General features: G+C 38.7%; 1 protein-coding gene across 1 annotated transcript in view; it reads right to left on the bottom strand.

Moving 5' to 3' along the window:
• akirin overlaps positions 1–23,178 on the bottom strand; it is a 75,273-nt gene that overhangs the window by 5,659 nt on the left and 46,436 nt on the right. The window contains exon 4 of the mRNA XM_090379005.1: positions 500–571. Within this exon, the coding sequence (XP_090235131.1) occupies positions 500–571 (72 nt within the window). The remainder of the gene's footprint in view (positions 1–499; positions 572–23,178) is intronic.

Raw genomic sequence — 23,178 nt, 5'->3', positions numbered from 1 at the left:
ATTTCATTTCACCTTGGTGGCTTGGAACATAGAAGCAGAATCACACTTCCAAATTAACCTTAACTGCAGCGGGAATTTGTTGTAATTGTTACATGGTCTAGTGTTTTTTCTTTTCTAACTCGGACTACATTACTTTCTAAAACTTGTTTTGTTATGGCAAAAAATTAAGACAAAATTAAGTTCTATTAAGTTTTTCATAATTTTATTTTAAAGTGACCTTACTGCTCTGTACAGAGGAAAATCAACATAAATGTATAAAGCAGGGATTGATTAACTGCTAAAAGAATAATAATGCATTCATACTATGTCAGAATATGTGTGGAATATGTCAGAGATATATAAAAAAAAAAAAAAAAAAAAGATAAAATTAAGAAACTAAAAAGGTAACTTTTGTTGATCAATTGACCAGTGCAATATGACCAATAATGATTCTGAAATTTCTATCTAAGAAAGTAAATAATTCTGGACATAGTTCAAAAACACTTAATTTAATACTTACAGCTTGGGGTTCCACTTTCAAACCTTTTTTGAATTTGATCATAAGTGAATTTTACAAAGGTATCATATTGTTCTGAAAAGAGAAACCAATTAAATGAAATATGCAAAAGTTCTGTTAATTATCATTAATTACACTATTTTATTTAAGATCCAATATAAATAAAGATATACAGTAAACCCTCAAATATTCACAGGGAATACACTCCTGAAAAGTGCTGTGAATATTAAAACCACAAACAGTAAGAAACAAACTGTGTGGGAAAAAAAGGGGCTTGGTCAGATGAATTTTTTTTTTTTTTTTTTTTTTAATGGAAATCAAGTTCATAATCAGTAAGAATTGACATTCAATAAAAATTTTTATAAACATTTGCTTCATATTTTGTTGCAAATGAACACAATAAGCACTTCCAATCCACTTCTTAATTCTATATTAAGAACCAGTCTTGTCAACTGAGGTCTTTGAAACATCACCTTCCTTCCTTCCTTTCTTCCACTTCACTTTTTGAGGCTATCGAAATCATTTCCTCCCCATCACTTGCCAGACTCACAACCTCTATTGTCGTTCTTCTGTTGAGATGCTTCCAGGTATTTTACTGCACTGGTAACAGCTTCCTCAAGAATGAATTCCAAATCAATGGTTTAATTTCACCTGCAGATTTCTTCATATTTGTTATTATAATCAATGATATACCTTTCCCAGTAATCACTGACTGACAGGAATCATTCTCCATCTGGTCAAGGATTCTTGCAACTGTGCGTAATTGGTATAATACAACTTGAATGGTGCAATGAGACCCTGATCCAACATTTGGCAGCGGAGCTGCTAAATGCTATATGGCAAGTGGTCCTAGTCCGTTTCCAGGAGCGATCAGACTGAAGCGCGATTGTTCATGGGGGTGGTTCCCGTCCGTTCTGCAGTCTTTACCGTAAAAAGGTCCAGGTTTGCTTGTCGGCGTTTGTGGGGTCTTTCTTGTGTCATTTCCCATCCATGTGGTGTTTGTGTCAATGTTGTTTATAGAGTCATTTCTCATTGATTCGACTTTAGGTCCACTTCAGGGTTTAGTGCCTTGATTATCGGAGGCCATTTGGTTCCAGCTGTCTTCCGCAGGACGATTTCCTTCGAGGTTTTTCATTTCCTTATTGTGTCAGTGGTTGGTTGCAGTTCGCTGCGATAAGAGCTCTTCGTCTTGTGAACAGGGCCAGTGCATAGCTGGATAAAGCCTGATATTCTTCCCTGGTGTCCAAGATGTGGTGCTCCTAGCCGTATGGTAGATACTATACTTTGGTGATGAATGCACTGCGGAGGTCGTCATAGAGCTGGCAATCATGCATGAGGTGCTGCCAGCTCTCCACCCCCCCCCCAGCAGGTGCAGGTGGGATCTTCCTGTATTCCGAGTAGGGATACTTTGCATTCAGAGCTCCATATCCTGTCAGTAAGTATGTGACTTGTAGGCCTGGGGAAAACCAGGGTGGGAAGTTCGGAAAAACCCGGCCAATGTTGGGCAGAAACTTTCTGGTGTTTTCACCTTTTTGCGAGGTGGCCCATCTATCCTGCCACACCTGCAGCAGGTGAGCATGCAGCTTTTTCTTTTCCATAGTCTTGCTATTGATGATGTCAGTGGTGAATCCAAAACATGTCTGTGGGATACCCTTGTCCAGGTGGTGCGTGAGGCCCCGTCGAATGATCTCTAAGTCCAGTGGAAGGACACCAGCAAGAACTTGCAGGGCATGCGTGCTCATTGTGCTGCAAGTAATGGTCTGAAGGATTGATTGGTGAATCGAGTCAATGATTCGTTTATTGACAACAGTTGTGGCTTTTTAATATCATGCGCCAGATGCATACGTGACTATTGGGGTGAAGATGGTTTTATAGAAAAGACGTAGCACCCATCTGTCTAGGGCCCAGTCTCTGGCAACCAATGCAGAGTATAGTCTGACTTTTGTGTGCAAGTATTTCAGGTGGTTCTGAAATGATAGAATCGGATCTAGAATCATGCCTAGGTACTTTAGCTGCTTTGAGAATTTAATTGTTTTCTGGTCAATCTTGATTTGTAGAGGGCACCTGAGGTTGAGGCACCCCTTAGCAGAATGGAGTTTGTCTTTGCAGGGGATATTCTAAGTTGATTTTGCTTTGCCCATTCCTGAAGGGTGGACAGAGCCCGGTTTGCCAATGTCTGCAGTTGTACCCTTGAATCCGCCGACACTGTTAGTACGAGGTCGTCAGCAAAGGCCTGTGATTTTACCTTGTCAAGGTCTATGGCTAGGAAGGAGTCCATTACAATGTTCCACAGTAGTGGTCCGAGGACTGAACCCTGTGGACAGCCACAAAATATATTCTTGGAGAGGGTCCCATAAGGAGCAGCAATCCTGATGGATCTGTTTGTGAGGTAGCTCTTGATGACGCTATAGAGGTTGCCTGGGATCCCAGCAACCCAAAGCCTTGCCAAGACGCTCGGCCACCAAAGTGTGTCGAACACCCCAGCAAAGTCCACGGCAATCACGAGGAAATACTTCTTGGTGCATCTTCTTACTTGTTCTTGTAGGTGTGTTAAGGCATCCACGGCTGAGTGACCCCAGCTGAAGCCAAATTGGTTGGGTGAGGCCAGGCGAGCCCTGTCATAATATTGCTGTATTCGTCCACAGAGTAGGTGTTGGAGTAGTTTACTTGCAACTGTGAGATGTGCGATTGGTCTGTACGATTCTGGGAGGTGTGGTTTGGTTAGATATTTCAGGATTAGTTTGACGTTTGCTTTCTTCTACGAGGTCAGGAAGATTCCACAGTGAAGACAGAGGTTGAGTAACAGGTTCGGGGAACACTACTGTCTTTTTGATGATTTCGGGCTCCAAAAGGTCCGGTCCAAGACATTTATTTCCCCTAATGAGGGTGGCAGCACTGTTCAGCTCCTCCACGGTGAAGTGAGGTTCTGTCGTTGCTGTTTGATAGCTTTCATTTTCTAAGCAGAGTTGGATCTGCTCTGTTGTCTCCGGTTGTATAGCCGGGTGGAAGACTGTGTCCAGGATATTGGAAATGGTCTGCTCCCAGGTTGTGGACATGCCTCCTTGGGTCAATATGGTGGCAGCAATAACTTCCCCTTGGGGGAGTTTATTCATGGTCAGTTTGTAGATGATTCCCCAGGGGTTCTTGTTTCCCATAGTGGAGACCAGGCGTTCCCAAGATTGCTGTTTACAGCTTCTGATTTGGGCTGTGCAAGTGTTCCTTGTTTCTTTGTAGCGTTGTCGGAGTACTTCGACCTCCGCCGTCAGCCAGGAGCGCCTGGCCCGCTGAAAGGCCTTTCTTCTGGTTTGTGTTTCTTTCCGGAGTTGTTGCAGTTTTAGGTTCCACCAGGGCACAGCCCCAGGGGTTGGATTTTTCTTTTTAATAGCGATGTCGCTCGTGTGCGTTATGATCTCTGTTATCTTGCTTTGGAGGTGATCTGGGTCTTTGAGGAGCTCAAGCTCCCTCTGTCTCTGTTGTATGCTGGTTTTTAAGGTACTTTGGAAGAGTCCCCAGTTTGCTTTGGATATGGAGTATCTGTGAGTGGTTTGTCTAGCTGCCGGTACCCTAGTCAGTGATCTGTTGAGTTGGAACATAATGGCTCGATGATCGGACGTTGTCCAGGCCTCTTGGACGGACCAGTCGGTAGTATTATTAGTGATGTTCCTGGAAGCCAAGGAGACATCTATGGTGGCCTCCCACAGTGTATTACTGAATGTGGGCAGATTGTTTGGTTGGTTTAACACTGTCAACGTTGAATTTGCAAGGAACTCTTCCCATATAGTTCCGTTTCTGGTGCCACGTCCGTCTGGTGTGTGACTATGCCACATTGGTGACTGGAAGTTCAAGTCTGCACTGACTATAATTTTAGTGTTGGGAAGGGTGTCAGCAGCCAGTTGGAGGTATCTTGTGGTGAAGGTTATGTCTTCGCCTGGGTGACAGTAGAGGGCAATAACATAAAATGCCCCCAGAGCTGTGGTGAGGTGGGCACATGCAGCCCAGGCTGTGCGATTTTGGTCACCGTAATATGCGGATTTCTGACAGCGACTGCGCCCCAAGGGGTGTCATCCTCGAATTGTACTATCTTGTAGGTCAGGGGATATCCCCTGACTATCTTCATGTGTGAGTATGACTCTTGTATTATCATGACGTCTACATTCTCCTCTTCAACCTTGATACAGATCTGATCCACTACTGCTTTGGCCCTGTGCGTTGATCTGCAGAAATTTTACTTCTGTAGTATTGTATCCTCTAAGGCACGTCCCCATAATCCAGCCTGGATTGGAACAAGCTCTTAATCTTCAGGTAGGTGGAGCACTTGTTGTCCCTGATTGAGTGGGTGCAGTCCAGCTTTAGACTCTTGCAGTTGGTGCAGATTGGGTCAGTAATCTTGTTTGGCCAATCCCTGTAAGTGTGGCCTTTTGCCGAGCAGTGGCCACATGTGGGGTCAGTCTGGGTGCAGCCACATGTTCACAGAAACGGTGGCTGCCCCAATTTAGATATATTCTGTTCTGGGTGTTTAATACTTTCCATGCTGCAGGCACAAGTTCAATTATCCAGTTTCGTTGAGTGCCATCCTTGGACTTGGTTGAATATTTTGGTGCCAGCAGTTCGTCCCTTCTGTGTTCTGGGAGAGCGGACATCAGGTTTCTTTGATAGATTTCCTCAGTTAGTTGGTCCGGGGTCAGGTCTTTATCCAGGTCATATATAACTATTGAGGGCCCTTTTCTTTTAGGGGTAGTCGCTGTGAGCCCCAGCTCACTGATTTTGGCATTAGTGATAATTTTTTGCACTTCCTCCCTTGTTTCTGTCTCTATCAGTACTCCGACATTTCTAGTTTTCCTGACCGGCTTTATTCTGGTTGTCTTGAATTCTTCTTTTAGGCTGGTCATGATTTGCTTTAATTGTTCACTTGTTTGATTTTCCTCAATGGTTGTTGGTCGCAGTACCACCAGGTGTGGTTGTTTTGGCAAGGTCTTTTTCGTTGTAGCAGGTACACTGCTTTTTATTGTTGATTCACTGGCTGACATTCTCAGCGCTTGTGCATAAGATGGGGCACACTGTTGCATTTTGTTTGCCCCACTGTCTAGGTATGCCTCTAGTTTCACAGCAGTTGTTTCATATTTTAGGTTTGTCTGGTAGAGAATTGTCTCCAACTTTGTCCAGAGGGATACAATCTGTTCCCCTAACACCAGTGGTTATCCGGTTGTTAGAGTCTTTCATGAGATCCTCAAGGGATTTGAGTTTTTTCCAACAATGTGCCCTCTGGCCAGGAGGGGTCCAAGGGGGCAGAGGCCTCTGGTTGTTTTTTCTCCACAGTCAAATCAATTTGTGGGATGGAATCCTCCCAGGTGTCCTTTAGCTGAGCACTCTGGCTTCGCATTTCTCTGTCAGGTTTGGGCTTGTCCAGCTTCTTCCACTTCTTTTTCGAGGCTGGTACAGTCCTCATCTCATTGGTCGTTTCCTGCACGTTGGTGCTCCCAGATTTGGATAATGGTTCCAAGATAATTTTTTGCAGCAGGATGAAAGGTTCTGAAGGGCAGTTGCTGAGTTGCTTTGCTGCTGGGGTGCAGTGTTTAGTTCAGAGTCTAGGAGTTTTATGAGTGGGAGGGGGGAGTCTTAACCACTAGATATCAACAATACCGGATGATGAGCTTGGTTTAGTGTTCGTCCTGGGGAGCCATTGGGAGCATGGCACTGCGCATATTATTATATATACATGTTCTCAATATCTTAAATGTAATGAAATTAGTAACTTCTATTTATCATATTTTAAATCAAATAAATTTAGTATCAATAAATATTCTGGATATATCTTGAGGTATGTAGCTACCAACTTACACCAAAGGTCACTCAAACAGAGCTTGACCAATCAGGGCTTGACCACATGGTGTACACTGAGAACAAAGGCCATTGTTTATTAAGCAGCATACTAAAGTCAAACTAGGAAAGCTAGCAAAATATCCAAAATTCATCATGAAAGTTATATGTGGCTGCAGAATTGTTCAATTACAGTTCCCGATAATTACTATCATCAATATTCAGGCATTATTTGCAGTACTATTCACTTTAACAAAATTGACAATATAACAATATACAATGCAAAAATCACGTTGTCTGGCGAGATCAACGCTAATAAAAATGACCATAACTTCCGATTACCTTGGCCGATCTTCACGAAGTTGATGTCCATGGACACATCTTGAGAAGAGGAACTTGATGGACACAAAATAAATCAAAATGTGATACTTGAAACCAATAAACGACACAACAAATAACGGAGCACAAAAACTATGCGTGTGGCCAGTACTTGGTCTGGTTGCAGTGTGGCAATTCTTATGTGATTTGGATTTAGGAGCTAGAACTGTACCTTTCACATGGAAGTGGACACTGACAGAAACTGTTTTTCCACTGGAGAATGCTGAAGTAATAAATGATTTAAATGTTAACACAGCTCTATGCAACTTGTAATGTTACTTTTCAATTTGGGTATGTCTGCAATTTGGTCCAGACACAATAGGAGGGATTATATGCTGAAAGCTTTATGGATTAATTCGAGACTTGAGAGAATTTGCAAGACCCTGGGGGGGGGGGGGATTTTTATCAGTGTGCCCTGCACTTGTAGACAAAAGAAATCTATTTTGTAGTATTCATTTGAACAAAGGCAGTGCATGGATTTTTTGCCAGTATCATTGAGGATACCTTAAAGGTTCAGGCAAACTGTTAGTTGGGGGGGAGGATGTAGATTTTTTTTTTTTTTTTTTTATGAACCCCCAAACACGAAAGGTATCAAAACCTATAGTACTTAGTACCATGCATGGGTTGAAGAAGAAGTATAGGGGAGGGGGGTACCGGAAACTTTTCTCTAGAGACTAAACATGGGTTTCACCACTTCAAGCCTCCAATAAGCAAAGTGGTGATATTTCACCAGTTGATGAAAGTCATCTACCACCTTCGTTTATCTGATGAGTAAAAACAATGCTTGCACTTATCTCAAGAATTCTTGTTTGTTGCCACAGCTGATGTTGGCAAGATATTCTGAGGGTAGCAGAATTTCAAATGGGGGGGGGGCATAAAGATAGGAAAATAAACCTAAATAACTTCAAGAGTAGTCTACAGTAATGTCAGGAGTGTTGTCAATAAAATGGCTGAATTTGAACTGAACTTCTGGTTAAGACAACTAATGCTGACATAATAGAAATGTGGTGCCACCAGAAATTGGGGACGACAAATTCTGCTATGGTATGTATAATGTATTTAGGAAAGATAGGGAAGACAGAAGGTGTAATGGTATCATGCTTCTTACCAAAAGCGGCCTGAGCATAAAAAGAGCATTTGCTGAGTCTGAAGTTACATCTGCCAGCAGAGAATCAGTGTGATGCGGGTTAGTTGGAAGCAAAGGTATGAGAGTAATTTACAACCCAGAAGACTGCAAAGAGTATGATGAGAGTCCTTGCATGCAAATGGAATGGGCAAGCAGCATGAATTTCTTATTAAGGGAGATTTCAATTTGTCCCAGACTGATTTCATAAGTGAGAGGCAAACTCAACTTTGAGAAAAATTTTTCTAAATAAACTAGATGATTACTATTTGTACCAGCATGTCAGCGATAATACTAAGGGTGAAAATATTCTTGTTCTCATCATTACTCATGAATTAAATGTCACAGGGCATAAAATACAAGGCCCATTGGCAGGTAATGATCACGCAGTTGTCAGATGAAATATGGAAAAAGATGTTGCAATAGTTAAAGGTAAAGGCAGGTTTTAATTTCAGACACTATATGGTATCTATTAATTGGGCAGGTTGCAGAGTGAGGGCAAATACACCTGAATTACGGACTACCTTTAAAGTGAAAATCACAAAAGCCATGAATTCAACATACCATTAAGAAAATATACAAGAGGAGGCTGAAAAGTGGATGAATATGGAGCTAACTGGTAAAATGGTATGCTACAGTTACAGACCAATGAAAAGTATTGAAGCCTACAATGGCTACAAATTGATTTCTAATAGTATCATAGATAAGGTTAGAGTGGCCAGGAGAACAAAGAATGGGGACAAGGAATTTTTCAGGTATGAGAATGCAAGAAATTAAAAAGTTGATCAGATCAGAACGTTGTGCATTGGGTGTGGGAAAATCTTAGACAACCTATGTTATTCAGTAAAGACAACTTTACATTTGTCTTTACTGAATAACGACCCTTCATGTTGAGAAGAGGCTGTGCAAGTGAGGCAGGAGTCACATGAACTTAGTTATTTCGAAATTACAGATGACTGTTTATTAGAAAAACTTTCAAGCATAAATGCAAGTAAGGCTCTTGGAGTTGATGGTATATACCCAGGATCGTTGAGGAGGCTTCCATCCTGCAGCAGATTTTGATAATGGCTGCACTGAAGGAGGATGCCAGGGAGAGTACATTGAACCACTCAAGTTAACTATGAGGGCATCTTTGGATCTGGGAGAGATTCCTTTGGATTGGAGAAGTACCAATGTATCACCAATACACAAAGGCAGTTCCAAGAGTAAATTTGATAACTACAGACTGGAAAGTCAGACTTCAGTGGTAAGGAAAATCTTAGAATGATTAAGAGTGCAATCCAGGGATATTTAGATAGGCAAGGCAAGGCAATATGAATAACACACATTATTGCTTTGTTAAGCGAAAATCATATTTAACTAAGTAAGCCATTTTAACAGTTACTCATGAGCTCAATATAGGAAACAATTTTGACATACTTCATTTGGATTTTAGTAAAGCATCTGACTCAATACTCATGAGAGGTTATTGTATAAGCTGGAACATGTTGGGGTTACTGGAAAAATTCTGAGATGGATTGCTGGGTGGATGCAGGGCAGAAGGCAGAGGGTTGTGATTCATGGATATTCTTCAGATTGGTGTAAAGTCAGAAGTGGGGTTTCCCAAGCAACCGTTCTTGGACCACTGTTGTTTCTGATTTTCATAAACAACACCGACAAAGGGACAGAAGGCTTTATTGTCAAAATTGGCAGACAAAAAAAAAAAGACTGGTAGAGTAGTTAATGAGTACCAAGCAGCACTCCTTTGGGATGACTTGAACGAGGCTGCAAGAATGGTCAGGAAAGTGGCAGCTTTGTTTTAATGCTGCTAAATGCAAGGTCTTATACTTGGAGAATAGTCAACCCCAAAATAAATTGCACATTTAGTGGGACCAAATTAAAAACAGTGGAGGAAGAAAGGGATCTGGGAGTTATATGGGCGGATATGAAGTTTTCTGAGCAGTGTAACCAGGCAGTCAGGAAAGCCCATGGTGTCCATGATGATTAATCGAACATTATCCTGAACAGATACAGAGGTCATAGTCCCACTACATAAGGCATAGTCCCATTTGGAACAGTGTTCAAGTATGGAGATCTGAAAAAAGACACAGCTTCTTGAAAGGGGCCAAACACAGGCAACTTACATGGTGAGATCTGCAAAAGGGTGACCATATGTGGAAAGACTGTATATGTGGGCTGCAGAGCTTGGCAACCAGGAATGTTAGAGGTGACCTGATTGAAGTTGAGGTTCTGATAGGGGTTAGTAAAATGAACAAAGGTGGAATTCTCACTGTTATAGAGAACTCGAGGGCATAAATTCAAATTACAGGGGAAGAGGTTTAGACTAGATTGTAGGAAGTTTTCCTTTAAAATGCCAGCAACTTGTTGATTGCTGGAACAGGCTACTGTCACAGGAAGTTGAGGCTGACAGTCTGAAAGTATGTGGTAGTTACCTAAATGCAAATAATTTGTATTTTCTTATCATCTTCCTGCCAATCCCCAGCCAGTGCAGCAAAAGCCTGTGGCTTCCTTGCACTAATGAACTCCTCCTCCTCCTCCTCCCCAAAACTTTGTTTGGAGGGAAGGGAAAGTTCAATTAATACATCAGGAACTTCAGATATATACACACCAGCTGTATCATAAATATATAGCAAAAACCAATCACTAAAACCAATTGAAAATCTGAGAGAGAAAAAACGCTCCAAAGATTTAAAGTACAGAGAGTACTGTTCATCTAAACTGCTCTATTATTAACTCTGCATTAGACTTATGGGGTCAATTCAAACTTAACAATATTTCAGCAATTGGTACTTCATCACACTGTCCATACACAGCAGAAATTTCCATTATCTGTTGATGAATAATTGTGCAATAATTAAGAACAATTGTGACAATTAAGTTAACCTAATTATATGCACATGTTGATTGGCATGTGCAATGGAGACTTATTTATAGTTAGCACGCTTTAATACAATCAGTTACGTTCCCTGGCTTCACGACACTGATGCGCTGGGCTGGAATCAAATTGTTTATACCTGTGTTTCACATTTCATGCAGCAAATGGTCCTGTTACTGACATGCTCTCCTCTAATGAAAGCATGGGTTGAATGGCATAGTTTATAAATTCGCATTTGCTCACCAACAGGTCTAAAGGGAGTTTTAATTTTCACAAATGAATTAAAAATATGTTTTTAATACAAAACATTATTTTTTTCCCAGGTGTATTCAAAAAAAGATTGAAAATATAGGTGGCGATAAAAAAAAAAAAAAGGAACAATTTTGAATTATTTTTTGCTGACTTTTCAAAGTTTCATGCATACAGAGGAATTTCATATTTTTGTGTGCCTAACTCAGGGTTAATCAGACACCTGCACATCTACAAATAACCTTTATTAACCCTTTGCGGAAAATTTTTTTCCAGAAAATATGCCATATTGGATCGACTTTTATTTTACAGATTGAAAGTATGCATCATGCGAATACTCATTGTATAGTTTTTTGTGTTATTTATTAATTTTTTCATAGAAAAAATTAATTTTAAATAAATTAATAAATAAATAAATAAATAAATTAAATAAATAAATAAATTTATTTATTTATTTATAAATTTATTTTTAAATAAATTTATTTTTTAAATAAATTAGTGCTTGAGCTAAAAAAGAAAGGCACAGAAAGTCTTCATTACTCATTATATAAATAAATTTAAAAAATCAAGTGGAACGCATAAGCAGTAACCTCCCACCACATACAGTAATCGCGAACTAACTACGTTCTGACACACGGCCGCCACAAGTGGACAGGCGAGATAAGCATTGCTTACGGGAAGCAGTTCAAGAGAGTGCCGAAATATTTTTCGATATTGTTTTTGTGAATTATTTTTGTGGGTTCAGTATTCTGCATTTAGGATGGCAAATTATATTTTGCTTACTGGAGGCACAGGAACGCGTGCTACTGTTCTGACATTGCTGTACAACATAAGTAAAACAAAAGCCAGTCATTTGCTGTCAGGCATAAGAAAATCTTGAGAAAACTCAGGATTTACCTGCCTAATGCAAAACTAGCCAGATAAATACCATAGAAAATACACTTCAGTTCTAAATATGGAGGTATTATTGTTCGCTTCAGGTATTATTGTATCCCGAGATATTTCGTGTAGTTCCAAATAACATTTAAAACTAAAAACGAGATATCTTGGGATAATCCATGAAGGGGTTAAACAGGAAAACTAATAATGTGCTGAAATCTATAGTCTTTATGACAGTATCTGGTCTCTGTGGAACATTCTCCACTAGTTTTCTTGTAAATTCCCGATGTTTCCTGCCATCCATTCAGGCTTCAAAGAGGTCACTAGTTTAGCTGTTTTTTTGGAAGTATCTCCTCACACATGCCTGATGATACAATTCAACCCAGAAGGTCTCTACAGGATCAGAGTTAGGGCTCTGGGCTGGCCAGTCCAACTTTGATGCTCGTGTCCTCAAACCAGTTCATCATAATATGAGCAGTATGACATGGATTGTTGTCCTGCTGCCACAATCCAGGTAATGTATTATCATAAACAAATGTGTAGATAGACCACAGCATTTATAATTTTGTCTAAAACAACCAGTAGTCCCAGACCATTATGCTGTATCCACCATAATTCATTCTTGGGATGTTAGTCTGGCAGATAGTGCCTTCTTTAGGTATCCACCACACCAAAGCATGGACATCAGACTGGTAGAACATGTACCATGACATATCACTTCAAAGCACAGCCTTCTACTGGTCTATAATGCAAGAATGGCAGGCTTGGTGTCAGCACCAGTATAGCATGCAAATTAAAGCATAATATATGGTAACCTATATCATGCTTTAACTTGCATGCATCATCAAGACTAATGCCAGATGCTGTCACAATGTTGACCTATGCTTCAAGTGCAAAATTCTTTGCAGAACTCTCCTGTCACGTTCCATCAGCTTTGGAGGTTTACCATGTTTTGTAACAGTTCAGCACCAGTCCATTTCAATTTTCGGATCGCCAGCTGTTGATCTAGAAATATACAAGTGCCATTGAAATGTCACGTATAGATCAACTGCTTACGTGGCACCCTATTATCATTTTCAGCACTGAAAGTCTGTTAACTCTGTTGATTGCAGCATCTTGCATTCACAATAGCACCACTGTCTCATCGAAGGCCTACGAGCATATTTATAGTTGTGTCTAAGACATGCTGCTTGGGTAGGACATGACTATCAATAGGAGTGTCCAAATATTAATGAAAGGGCAAAAAATGAAAGAAAGTAGTAAAAAAAAATTAACTTTGATCATCTTTACCATCTTGGTCTACTCACTTCCATACTCCATTTTAGATTTTGCCCCTCAGAAGTCTGAGGGACAAGATCTGAATAAAAGAATAAAATTCTCTCTCTGTATGTTATATGATAGTTATTACAATAATATAATTATAAAAATTACATTTCATAATACAAATTATATATATAGAGTATATAATAATTTTATTCTTTATGTAGAAGTACTAAGTAAACATAAATTATAGATTACCACAAAATTAAAAAGATACTGTACACCTTTTTATAATGAAATAAACATAAATTTAATAAAAAAATAAGTTTAAGTAACTTAAACCCAAATTACATGGCACCCCAGTTGAAAACCACTGATACGTGTGACTTATGAGTAGTGCATATTGTCCTGTTAAAATTTATCCATATTTCAACTGCTGCAAAATGAGGAGACATTGTTTTTTCTTAAGATTTTGCAAGCACATTTATAAAAGATGATATTTAACAACCAAATCCCAGATGTAGAGGCAAAACTGCTGAAATTTTTTGGAAAAACACACTTGTCTTTAAGAGCCATTACCACTGTTATTTTGCTGGTTTTATCACTTTGTATACCTGAACTAGTTAAGAGAATTTTCCAGTGGAATATTAAAACAAACAGAAATCAAATTTACACATAAGATGAACAAATAGCCATATTGTTATAAATGCACCATTATTATTTTTTGATTAAATCAACAGAATAAATAGTTAAGATCTGATGAATTTTATTCATCATTGAAATCGATAGGGGTATATCTCAGTTCCTTTTCTGACCTTTTGGAAATCAAATGTTTTTAATACTATATTTAATACTTACAAACGAACAGCAGAGATATGATTGAGTGTTGGCTGTCATGTGACAAAACACATGGGATGACAATGATGAAACAGGAAGCACAGGAAGATAAAAAGCCATTTTTACATTATGTTGATTTGCTGTTACTAGTATTGAAAGGCATGTGATATACAAGACTGTAGAAGCATTAGTTCAAAATGTATTAAATTGGCTGACTATAATTTCATGAGTAAATTCTGCTACTTACCTAATGGTAAGTAGCAGAATTTACAGAAATGAAAGTGCTAAAATGACAAGGCCTTGTGCATTAAAATAAGCACATCAGAATATAAAACAGAATAAATTTAAAGTGATTAAAAGTGCACACAGTAGCACTCAAAGCAGTTGCTCTTTTATCAATTATGGGAAGAACAATAATGGCATATCATATGGAAAAGAAAAAGAAAAAAAAAAAAAAAAACATGATTAGAGAGCATACAACCATTAACAATTAATTTGAATGAATTTTTTTTTTTTTTTTTATTTGGTAGTTGTTGGCGCATCGGCTTCTATGGCCATAATGCACCTCTCAAGGTTTTTGCAGTACTTTGATCCAAGCCCAAGGCAGGATTCGAACCCTGCGACCTTTGGGTTGCTAGGCAGGCACTTTACCCACCCAAATGGTCGGGTGGGTAAAGGAATGGTCGGCTTGAATGGAATTATAAAATTAAATATAAACAGAGGGGGGGGGATAAAAAAAAAAAGAAAAACAAAACATAGCCCAAACAGGATGAAAAAAATGGATGGCAGGTGAAGCATAGAATTGAAAAGAAACAAAAAGAAATGAAAAATGAGAAATCCCTTATCAGTTAAGCACTGGAGAAACAGGATAATTCACCAGTGCCCATCATGCTATAGAATAGGTATATATGCATATTACTCTATTGAGATTAAAACTTTGGACCTACACACACAAATTGTGGTGGCGTGTAGAGGTTTAGCTGTACCCAGGGCAACTGGAGCCAAAACGTCCCTATTCAAATATTTGGAACGGTACCCACACACACACACACACACACACACACACACACACACACACACACACACACACACACACACACACACACACACAAATGGAGCACTTATAGCCACAAATGTGAAGTGCGAGTCGTGTGCCATCCAAGATTTCAATAAGTGAACATGAGTTAAGATTAGCATGCTACTCTGCCCAATAATGACAGCAGAACGCAGAATTAGTTTGAGTAATATCTTCTCTCAATTCTCATTCTCTGATCACATATCCTATATACAGTTTCGCTTATATAAAACTTTCTACAATCCAGGCATATAATATTATAAATGGAGCCTCCCTGCTGTCAAGGGTACAAGTGATTTCACTCTACAAACTAAATTTCCTGCCAGCAAGTTACTATCTACATTTTAACAAATCCCCGATCCTCGAATTTTCATTATCCATGTCAACAACAGAACTGGTGTGTGGCTGTACCCAATTAAATAGTGCACGGGCAGTTCTGTATAGGTTCTCTCGGGTGTGCACTGATCTGTAATTCATGGAATGCCTTTTAGACATGGACTTTTTATAAACTGAGGTCAATAATCAGGTAACTGAAAATACCTCTATACTGAACCAAGACAGCTGAAAAGAAACAGCAGCCCATCCTCAGAAGTTGATGGCTAATAATGGACACAAAATGAGTTTTAAACATGAAAAATCCGGACCTTTTTTTTTTTTTTTTTAACTGGAACAATGAGAACTTTATGTTTAGGCATTGCGTGATGTAAAAATGAAAGAAATATTATATAAACTATAATGGCCCTTTCTTAGGAAATGCAACTTAAAAAAAAAAATTTGGGTGGCAAAACGAGGCCGCCATAGCCTACTGGTCAGGCACGTGGGTGCATACGTACACGTGCCTTGAGTGACCGGGGTTCAAGCCCGTGACTGCTGAATACGGTGCTGTTTCTTGTATTCTCTCTATCTTGTGAACTCCTCTGACCATTTTAGTCGTCCCAGAGTATAAACAGAATTTATTTTTATTTAAAGTCTGCTTTATACAGAAAAAGAACAGGAAAACGATAGTTTCAGTTCTTATGCTTCACGTTCAGTGCATTTCACACCCTTATCATCACACTAACATTCCAGAGTTCTCACTTAGTAAAATTTTAATTTTCTTCATTCATTCCAGCTTTTCATTTTTAGAAACTCTAAACCTGCAAAGATACATACTGCCTCACTATTTATTTTTTTTAGCATTTTTTTCCCTTTTCTCTTATAGATTCTAGTAGGCAGATTTTATTTTACCCCCCCTTTGTCTAGTCAGTGTTAACAAGAATATTTGGCTAAGGTAAAAAAAGCCGCAAGAAGCATGCAAAAGTTTGATGAAATTTACCAGTAAAAGTACTTTGCCATAACAGCATTCATATTGTTGCTCGCTCGGTAAACAGACGGTGGATGTTATCGCTCAGGAGTAGAAATTGAATCCCATGGGAGATTGAAACCCTCCTGAAGTGGAGGGGGGGGGTAACCTAACCTTTTTTCTTTAGAAGAATCACTGGTGGACTAGTGGATAAATTGTTTATTAAGGGAAAAAAAAAAAAAAAAAAAAAGGCAAAGGAAGCCCACATAAGAAACTACATTACGAACATTTTTTACAATGCCAGAACTTCCAATATGACTCTGTTTGTGATTCAATTAGTGATTCTAAAGAAAAAAGGTCAGGTTACCCCCCCCCCCACTTTGGGAGGGTTTCAATCTCCAACTTCTACTCCAGACCGATAACACCCACTATCTGTTTACCGAGCGAGCAACAATACAAACGCTGTTACGGCAAAGCACTTTTATCAGTAAATTTCATCGAACTTTTGTGTGCTTCTTGTGCAGGCCTTAGCCGAACATTTAGAGGCCTTAGCTTCTTTACCTTAGCTGAATATTTTTACAGTACTATATATTAGGGATAATTAAATAGCTGCAATACACTAAACCAGGAGTCAAAAGTTTTGTTCAATCATATTTTACTGAAATTCTTTCTGCCCTAATCATATTCTGATCAATAAAAATATTTACATGTCAAATTTACATAACATAATAGCATTAACAAATTTTACATCTGGATGAATTTCATCTGTTTGACCAATGAATAATACTGAAGTGTTTTAGTAGCATTCTAAAACCACATACTTCAATTAATGTGTGTTAAAACTATATTCCAGGAAAACAAAATATAAATAATTTTTAGCATGACTGATAGCAAATTATAAATTAAAAAAACCTTTTGGATGAACTATAGATTTATCACAAACACAATCTGAGAAGTTGACAGCAGTGTGGCCAATTATAATTTTAAATAATGATTTATAATTTTCAAAAATATCCTCTCAATATTTAGATTACATGCAAGAATGGCAAACAAAATGCTCACTGCTCCTGAAGTACAAACTTGAGAAAAACAAGTCATCAACTGTAAAGATTTTCATTACATTCTTCTTTCAACTTTAAGATAAAAATAAATAAAAACATTCTGGTAAGCGAACAAGTTAGTGCCAAGTATCATTTTAGTTTGTAGTAAATCACCATAGTAGGTGAAATGGCATAGTTTTTGATAAATCTCATATTGTGAATGCCTTCACAACAAGTTACCCTGATGTACTACTTCCGATAAGCAATGCTTCACCAACGGAAAAGACTACTGTTACTTATTCTCGGCACATACCACCACCCAGGGGTGGGGATGTTTTGGCAGCATGATGATGGTGGTGCAAATGCGCCACCTTTGGATTTCGTAGTAATACACAATTTTTTATATTTTGATTAATTTATTGAAACATTAAAACAATACAAGTACTTTCTCCCACCGATCAAACATTGGCTCGGCTGTACACGTAAATCAGCCAAACTTCACTTAATTAATTAAAATACTGCATGTATTTGAAAATTTGGCGATCAAAAAATTTATTCCCATATGCACCACCTTGCAAAATATCCTGCCAGCACCCATGATTCACAATATCACCAAAACGATGCCTTCTTCAATTGACGATAACTTATTAGATTAGTCAATTTTCCTTAGTCTGTTTTCAGCTAAAACCTTTTTTTAGTAAAAACATTTTGATATAATGGAAGTGAAATATTGCAACTGTTTTCATTGATATCCATAACTAGATAGCATCGATCACGGGAAACACAGTGAAGTATTTATTGTTAAGTTCCTCATTTTTCTAAACAGTTCCGAATTACTTAGTGGATTGTTGCTCTATCTTATTGTAATTGTAACTTTTAAGGTATGTTGAAACTAGGGCTTACGATACCGGGATCCCGGTAATTTTTTTCCACTATCGAAACACCGTATTGATACAAAAAAAACACCAGTTTTTTGGTACTAATTTAAAAAAAAAATAATTGTTTATAATTTAATCACATAAAGGTTATAAAATCACCTTTATGTGATTATGATGTCATTATCTCTACTAGCAAATGTTCGATAAATCATCAATAGGACACATGCAACATTGCAACCTGTCCACAATTCTCGGACAACTTCATGTCTGACCGTATCGTAACTCTTACATCCCGTTCCTTCACTACTGACTTTAGTTCAACTTTACCAAGTGTATAAGTTATTTTGGAGTTGCTGTTCCCCAGGTGTAAGACCTTGCATTTTGTTGAATTAAAGCATAGCTGCCATTTTTCTGACCATCCCGGAAGCCTATCTTTATATCATCTTCAAGTTTAGACCTCACGCCCTCCACAGATGTCATTTAAGATAATCAAAAATGACAGTGGTCCCAATACTGATCCTTGGGGAACCCCACTACTTACATTAACCCAATCTGAGGAATAACCATTTATTACAACCCTCTGCCTGGCTCAAGCCATCGTGCTATCCATCTAAGGATTTTCCCTATGATTCCAGCCTACACCAACTTATAAAGTAACCACTCACGTGGGACTGAGTCAAATGCTTTGCTGAAATCCAAATAATGTTGAAATTATTCCCTAAATCTAGCTCACGAGTGACCTGTCAAAATGGCTAACCAAATTTGTTAAACATGATTTTCCCTTTACAAAACCATGCTGTGTATCCTACAGAATTCCATTTCCATCTAAATGATCCTGAATTCCATCCTTGATCGTTGCCTCCATGATTTTCCCTAGTACTGAAGTTAGACTGGCCGGTCTGTAATTTCCCGTTAGGGTGCTCACACGTAGAATGCAGGTGACCGCTTACTTGGAACCAGCAGCAACACGCAGCTAAAGCTTCTCACTGGGTATGAACACATAGAAAGCAGTGACCGATCGGTGCAACTTCTCACTGGGGTAGGTTTTATGGGCACTGCTGTATTGCGGAACGGTAATCCCTTAAGCTCTCGGGTAAACTGCTACCGTAAAATTTCCTATTATCTCTTCTTGCAATTCAGCAGGTGTCCCGTAATTTTCAGGTGAAAACTTATCAAATGTTAAATAATTAGGGGAAAAGAGAGGGAGTGGGTTGTTTACTAATGCCCATTGCAGGACATTCGATTAAATATTCATTGGAATGAGCACTGAGATAATTGAAAGAGGAAGGTAATAATGTTTCTGCAGGGGAAGAATTTAAATTTATCGAAGGAAAAAAAAAAAAAAAAGGCTAAAGTTGTGAAGTGTTCAGAAGTTACTACATATGAATACGTGTTATGTATTATTGATAACAGTTGAGGAGAATGAAAAAAACAAAAACAAAAAACTAGAAAGATGAGGAAGTAGCATAGCTACAAATCGAAAAACGAAGAAACATAACAATCAAAGACAAAAAATAATACATTTAATCGGTTTTCTTGCAATCATTCTTTTTTAAGACTTATCTTCAAAAGGGTAGGGGGGTTACGAGATCTAGATAGAATTAAAAAACTGGGACACTTAGTTTTAAAAACAATAACATTTTAAAAATGATATAATTATTATTACTTATCCTTACTGCCAATCATTTTCAGTAAGTTCAGATTACAAAGTAAGTAATTATAAAATATTTTTCAATCCATTTTGAAATTATATGCACGAAAAAGTTATTAAAAAAAAAATACTATTCACAGTATTTGTCTCCATATTATTTATAATGTTGCTCCATTAATGAAAATACATGCTCTACGTTCCATTGTGGGCAAAAAAAAAAAAAAAAGGAAAAAAAAGATATATACAGTGGAACTTCTCTATTACGAACTTTATTTTAACGAATTTCTCTATATTTTGAAATTTTTTGCAAAACATTGCACCTTGAAACAAAATTACTCTAACGAATTTTTAAAAAAATTAGTTAAAGCATTTTTGAAGATTTTCAAGCATTTACTGCTAAACAGCTGCTCAAATATATGACCTCCTTCCCTCCGAAATTACACATTAGCATCTGGAATTAATCATCCTTTTAGTGAATACTTGTGGCCATTGATGCCTGTAGGACGGTCTTTGTTTCATTTTTGTTACAGTTATAAAACCAAATGGGTTTTCTTAAAAGTGGTCATAAACTTTACAATAAATAGGATAGATTTCTAAATTGATGTTGGCTCAGGGGAAAACGAAATTCGCTGAGGTAAGCCTTTAGCGTGCTGCGGTGGCAATACATAGAATGCTACCATAGTCGATTTTTAGTAATGCCTACTGAGTGACATTCGCTTCTCACCTCAACCGTACCATGTGACCTTCCTGTCAATCATCATATGATATGTCCGTTCTCATCTAACTGGACTCCCAATAGATTGTTTTCATGGATTTTTTTTTTTTAATTTCATTCCTTTAGAACAATTTGTCATCAATCACAGGCTATATGCCCTTGTATTTTTTTTTTTTTTTTTTCTTCTGAAAAGTTTGATTTGATTTGATTATGATTTTTGTGGCGCAAAAACAGCAAGGTTATAGTGCACCATGCAAAGATTAAAATTCAAAAAAAGATTAGACTGGTTTCTTTTAAAAATGTTATTTCGTCTAAAGCTGCATATATATATATACAGAAATATCAATACATAAAATCAGTATAATGATAAAAGCAAATTGTATATTTCATATGAGTGTACACATATTGATCGATTTTAAAAATTTAAAAACTGCTGACACATTGTCGTCGTCATTTAAAATCTGACTGAGTGTATATGGCTCAGTCAGATTGGGTAAAAGCAGTAAAACGAGAATTTATAAAACTAGTACAATCACATAAAATGTGTTGGACAGATAAAACGGTGTCACAATGCTCGCACATAGGAGGGTCATCAGCCCTCAGCAAAAAGGAGTGTGTCAAATGACAGTGTCCTATGCGGAGCCGAGTAAGAACAACTTCCTCTTTGCGATCCCTGCGTAAGCTGGACCGCCATGGATGGATCACAGGCTTAATTCGACATAGTTTGTTTGTAGTAATCAGTCGATGCCACGAATCTTGCCACTGAGATTGTAGGTTACTACGGATCACTTGCCTGTAGTCTGTATAGGGGACTAACAGGTCAAGATTATCCCTCAGGGCTGCCGATTTGGCTGCAATGTCAGCCAGATCATTTCCTCTAATCCCGATGTGACTGGGGATCCAGCAGAAGAGGATATCGAATCCACTTGTATGGAGATTGTATATTATCTGCTGAATTCGGGACAGGGTTGGATGATTGGTGTGTGACATCGCTGATAAAGCCTGTAGTGCACTCATTGAATCGGCATATATAATACACTGTTGGTAACGGTGTTTTCTTATGTGATCTAGAGCTAACTCTATGGCATGCAGCTCTGCAGTGTAAATGCTGCAGTCAAGGGGTATCTGCTCTGATATGGTATTATTTGGAAAGACAGCAGCAGATCCCACATACGATTCTGACTTCAAGCCGTCTGTGTAGACTGGCAAGAAGTCAGAGTGTTCTGCACGGTGTTGTGAATAGAGCTGAAGGTAGACAGAAGACGGAGTATTAGACTTCATTGCAGCCTTCAGCGAGAAGTCACATGCTGGTGTGTGTGTGCATGCCAGGGTGGAAGGGGCTCCTTTGGTGATCGAGCAACCTTGTCTACCGAGATGTTAAGCTCATTGAGTAGCTCTTGAACACGAATGCCGAAAGGGCGATTGGCGGTCCATCGTGTGTTATAGAGATTTTCCCATCGTGGCTCGAAGACGGATGTCCACGTGGGATGATCCGGCAGGGACTTCAGCTTGAAGGCATATTGTAGAGACAACTGTATTCGTCGAAGCGACAAGGATGGTTCATTTGCTTCGACATACAGACTTTGGACAGGTGATGTTCTGAATGCACCAGTAGCAATACGAATGGCTTGATGATGGAAGGGGTCAAGCCAACGAACAGCACTATTTCTGGCAGATGCATATACCTGAGACCCATAATCTAATTTTGAACGTACAAGTGCACGGTACAGACGTAGGAGAGTGCATCGGTCTGCACCCCAAGAGGTAGAAGAGAGCGAGCGGAGGATGTTAAGCCCTCTCGTACACTTTGTACGTAGCTGACGAATGTGTTGAACAAATGTCAACTTTTTGTCAAAAATGAGTCCCAGGAATTTCGCCTCTGATACAACTGGAATGGTGCTTTGTCCAAGTCGTAATTCAGGCTCGGGGTGGAGGCTACGTTTGCGACAAAAATGGACGCAAACGGTCTTCTCCGGTGAGAACCTGAAACCATTGGCCGTGGCCCAGGTGTTAACACGGTCAATAGCTTGTTGCAGTTGTCTCTCAATAACCCTCATATTGCATGATTGAGAGAATATGCTGAAGTCATCGACATAGAGTGCACTGTTTATAGTTGGAGGAAGTTGTTCAGAAATAGAATTAATTTTAATGGCAAAAAGCGTAACACTTAAGACAGATCCTTGTGGTATCCCCTCCTCTTGGCAAAAAGGCCGCGAAAGGGAGAATCCTACACGAACTTGGAAATAACGGCAGGATAAAAAATTTTTAATAAAAATGGGAAGGTGGCCTCTCAGACCGAGGTTGTAAAGGTCTTTTAAAATACCAAATCTCCAAGTTGTGTCATACGCTTTTCCATGTCAAAGAAGACGGACACCAAGTGTTCTCTTTTTAGGAAAGCATCACGGATTGATGTTTCCAGTCTAATTAAGTGGTCCAGTGTGGACCTGTTTCTTCGGAAGCCGCACTGAAAGAGGGAGAGAAGGTCGTTCGATTCTAAATACCATAAGAGGCGAGCATTGACCATTCTCTCCAATATTTTGCACAGACAAATTTTGGTCAGAGCAATAGGACAATAGTTTTTTGGACATTTAGGATCCTTTCCCGGCTTAGCAAAAGCAAGTAT

Source organism: Mastigoproctus giganteus, chromosome 8 (genome assembly GCF_048544385.1).
Source record: "Mastigoproctus giganteus isolate SK-2022 chromosome 8, ASM4854438v1, whole genome shotgun sequence".
Classification (NCBI taxonomy): Eukaryota; Metazoa; Arthropoda; class Arachnida; order Uropygi; family Thelyphonidae; genus Mastigoproctus; species Mastigoproctus giganteus.
This window is presented reverse-complemented; position numbering and strand designations above follow the sequence as displayed.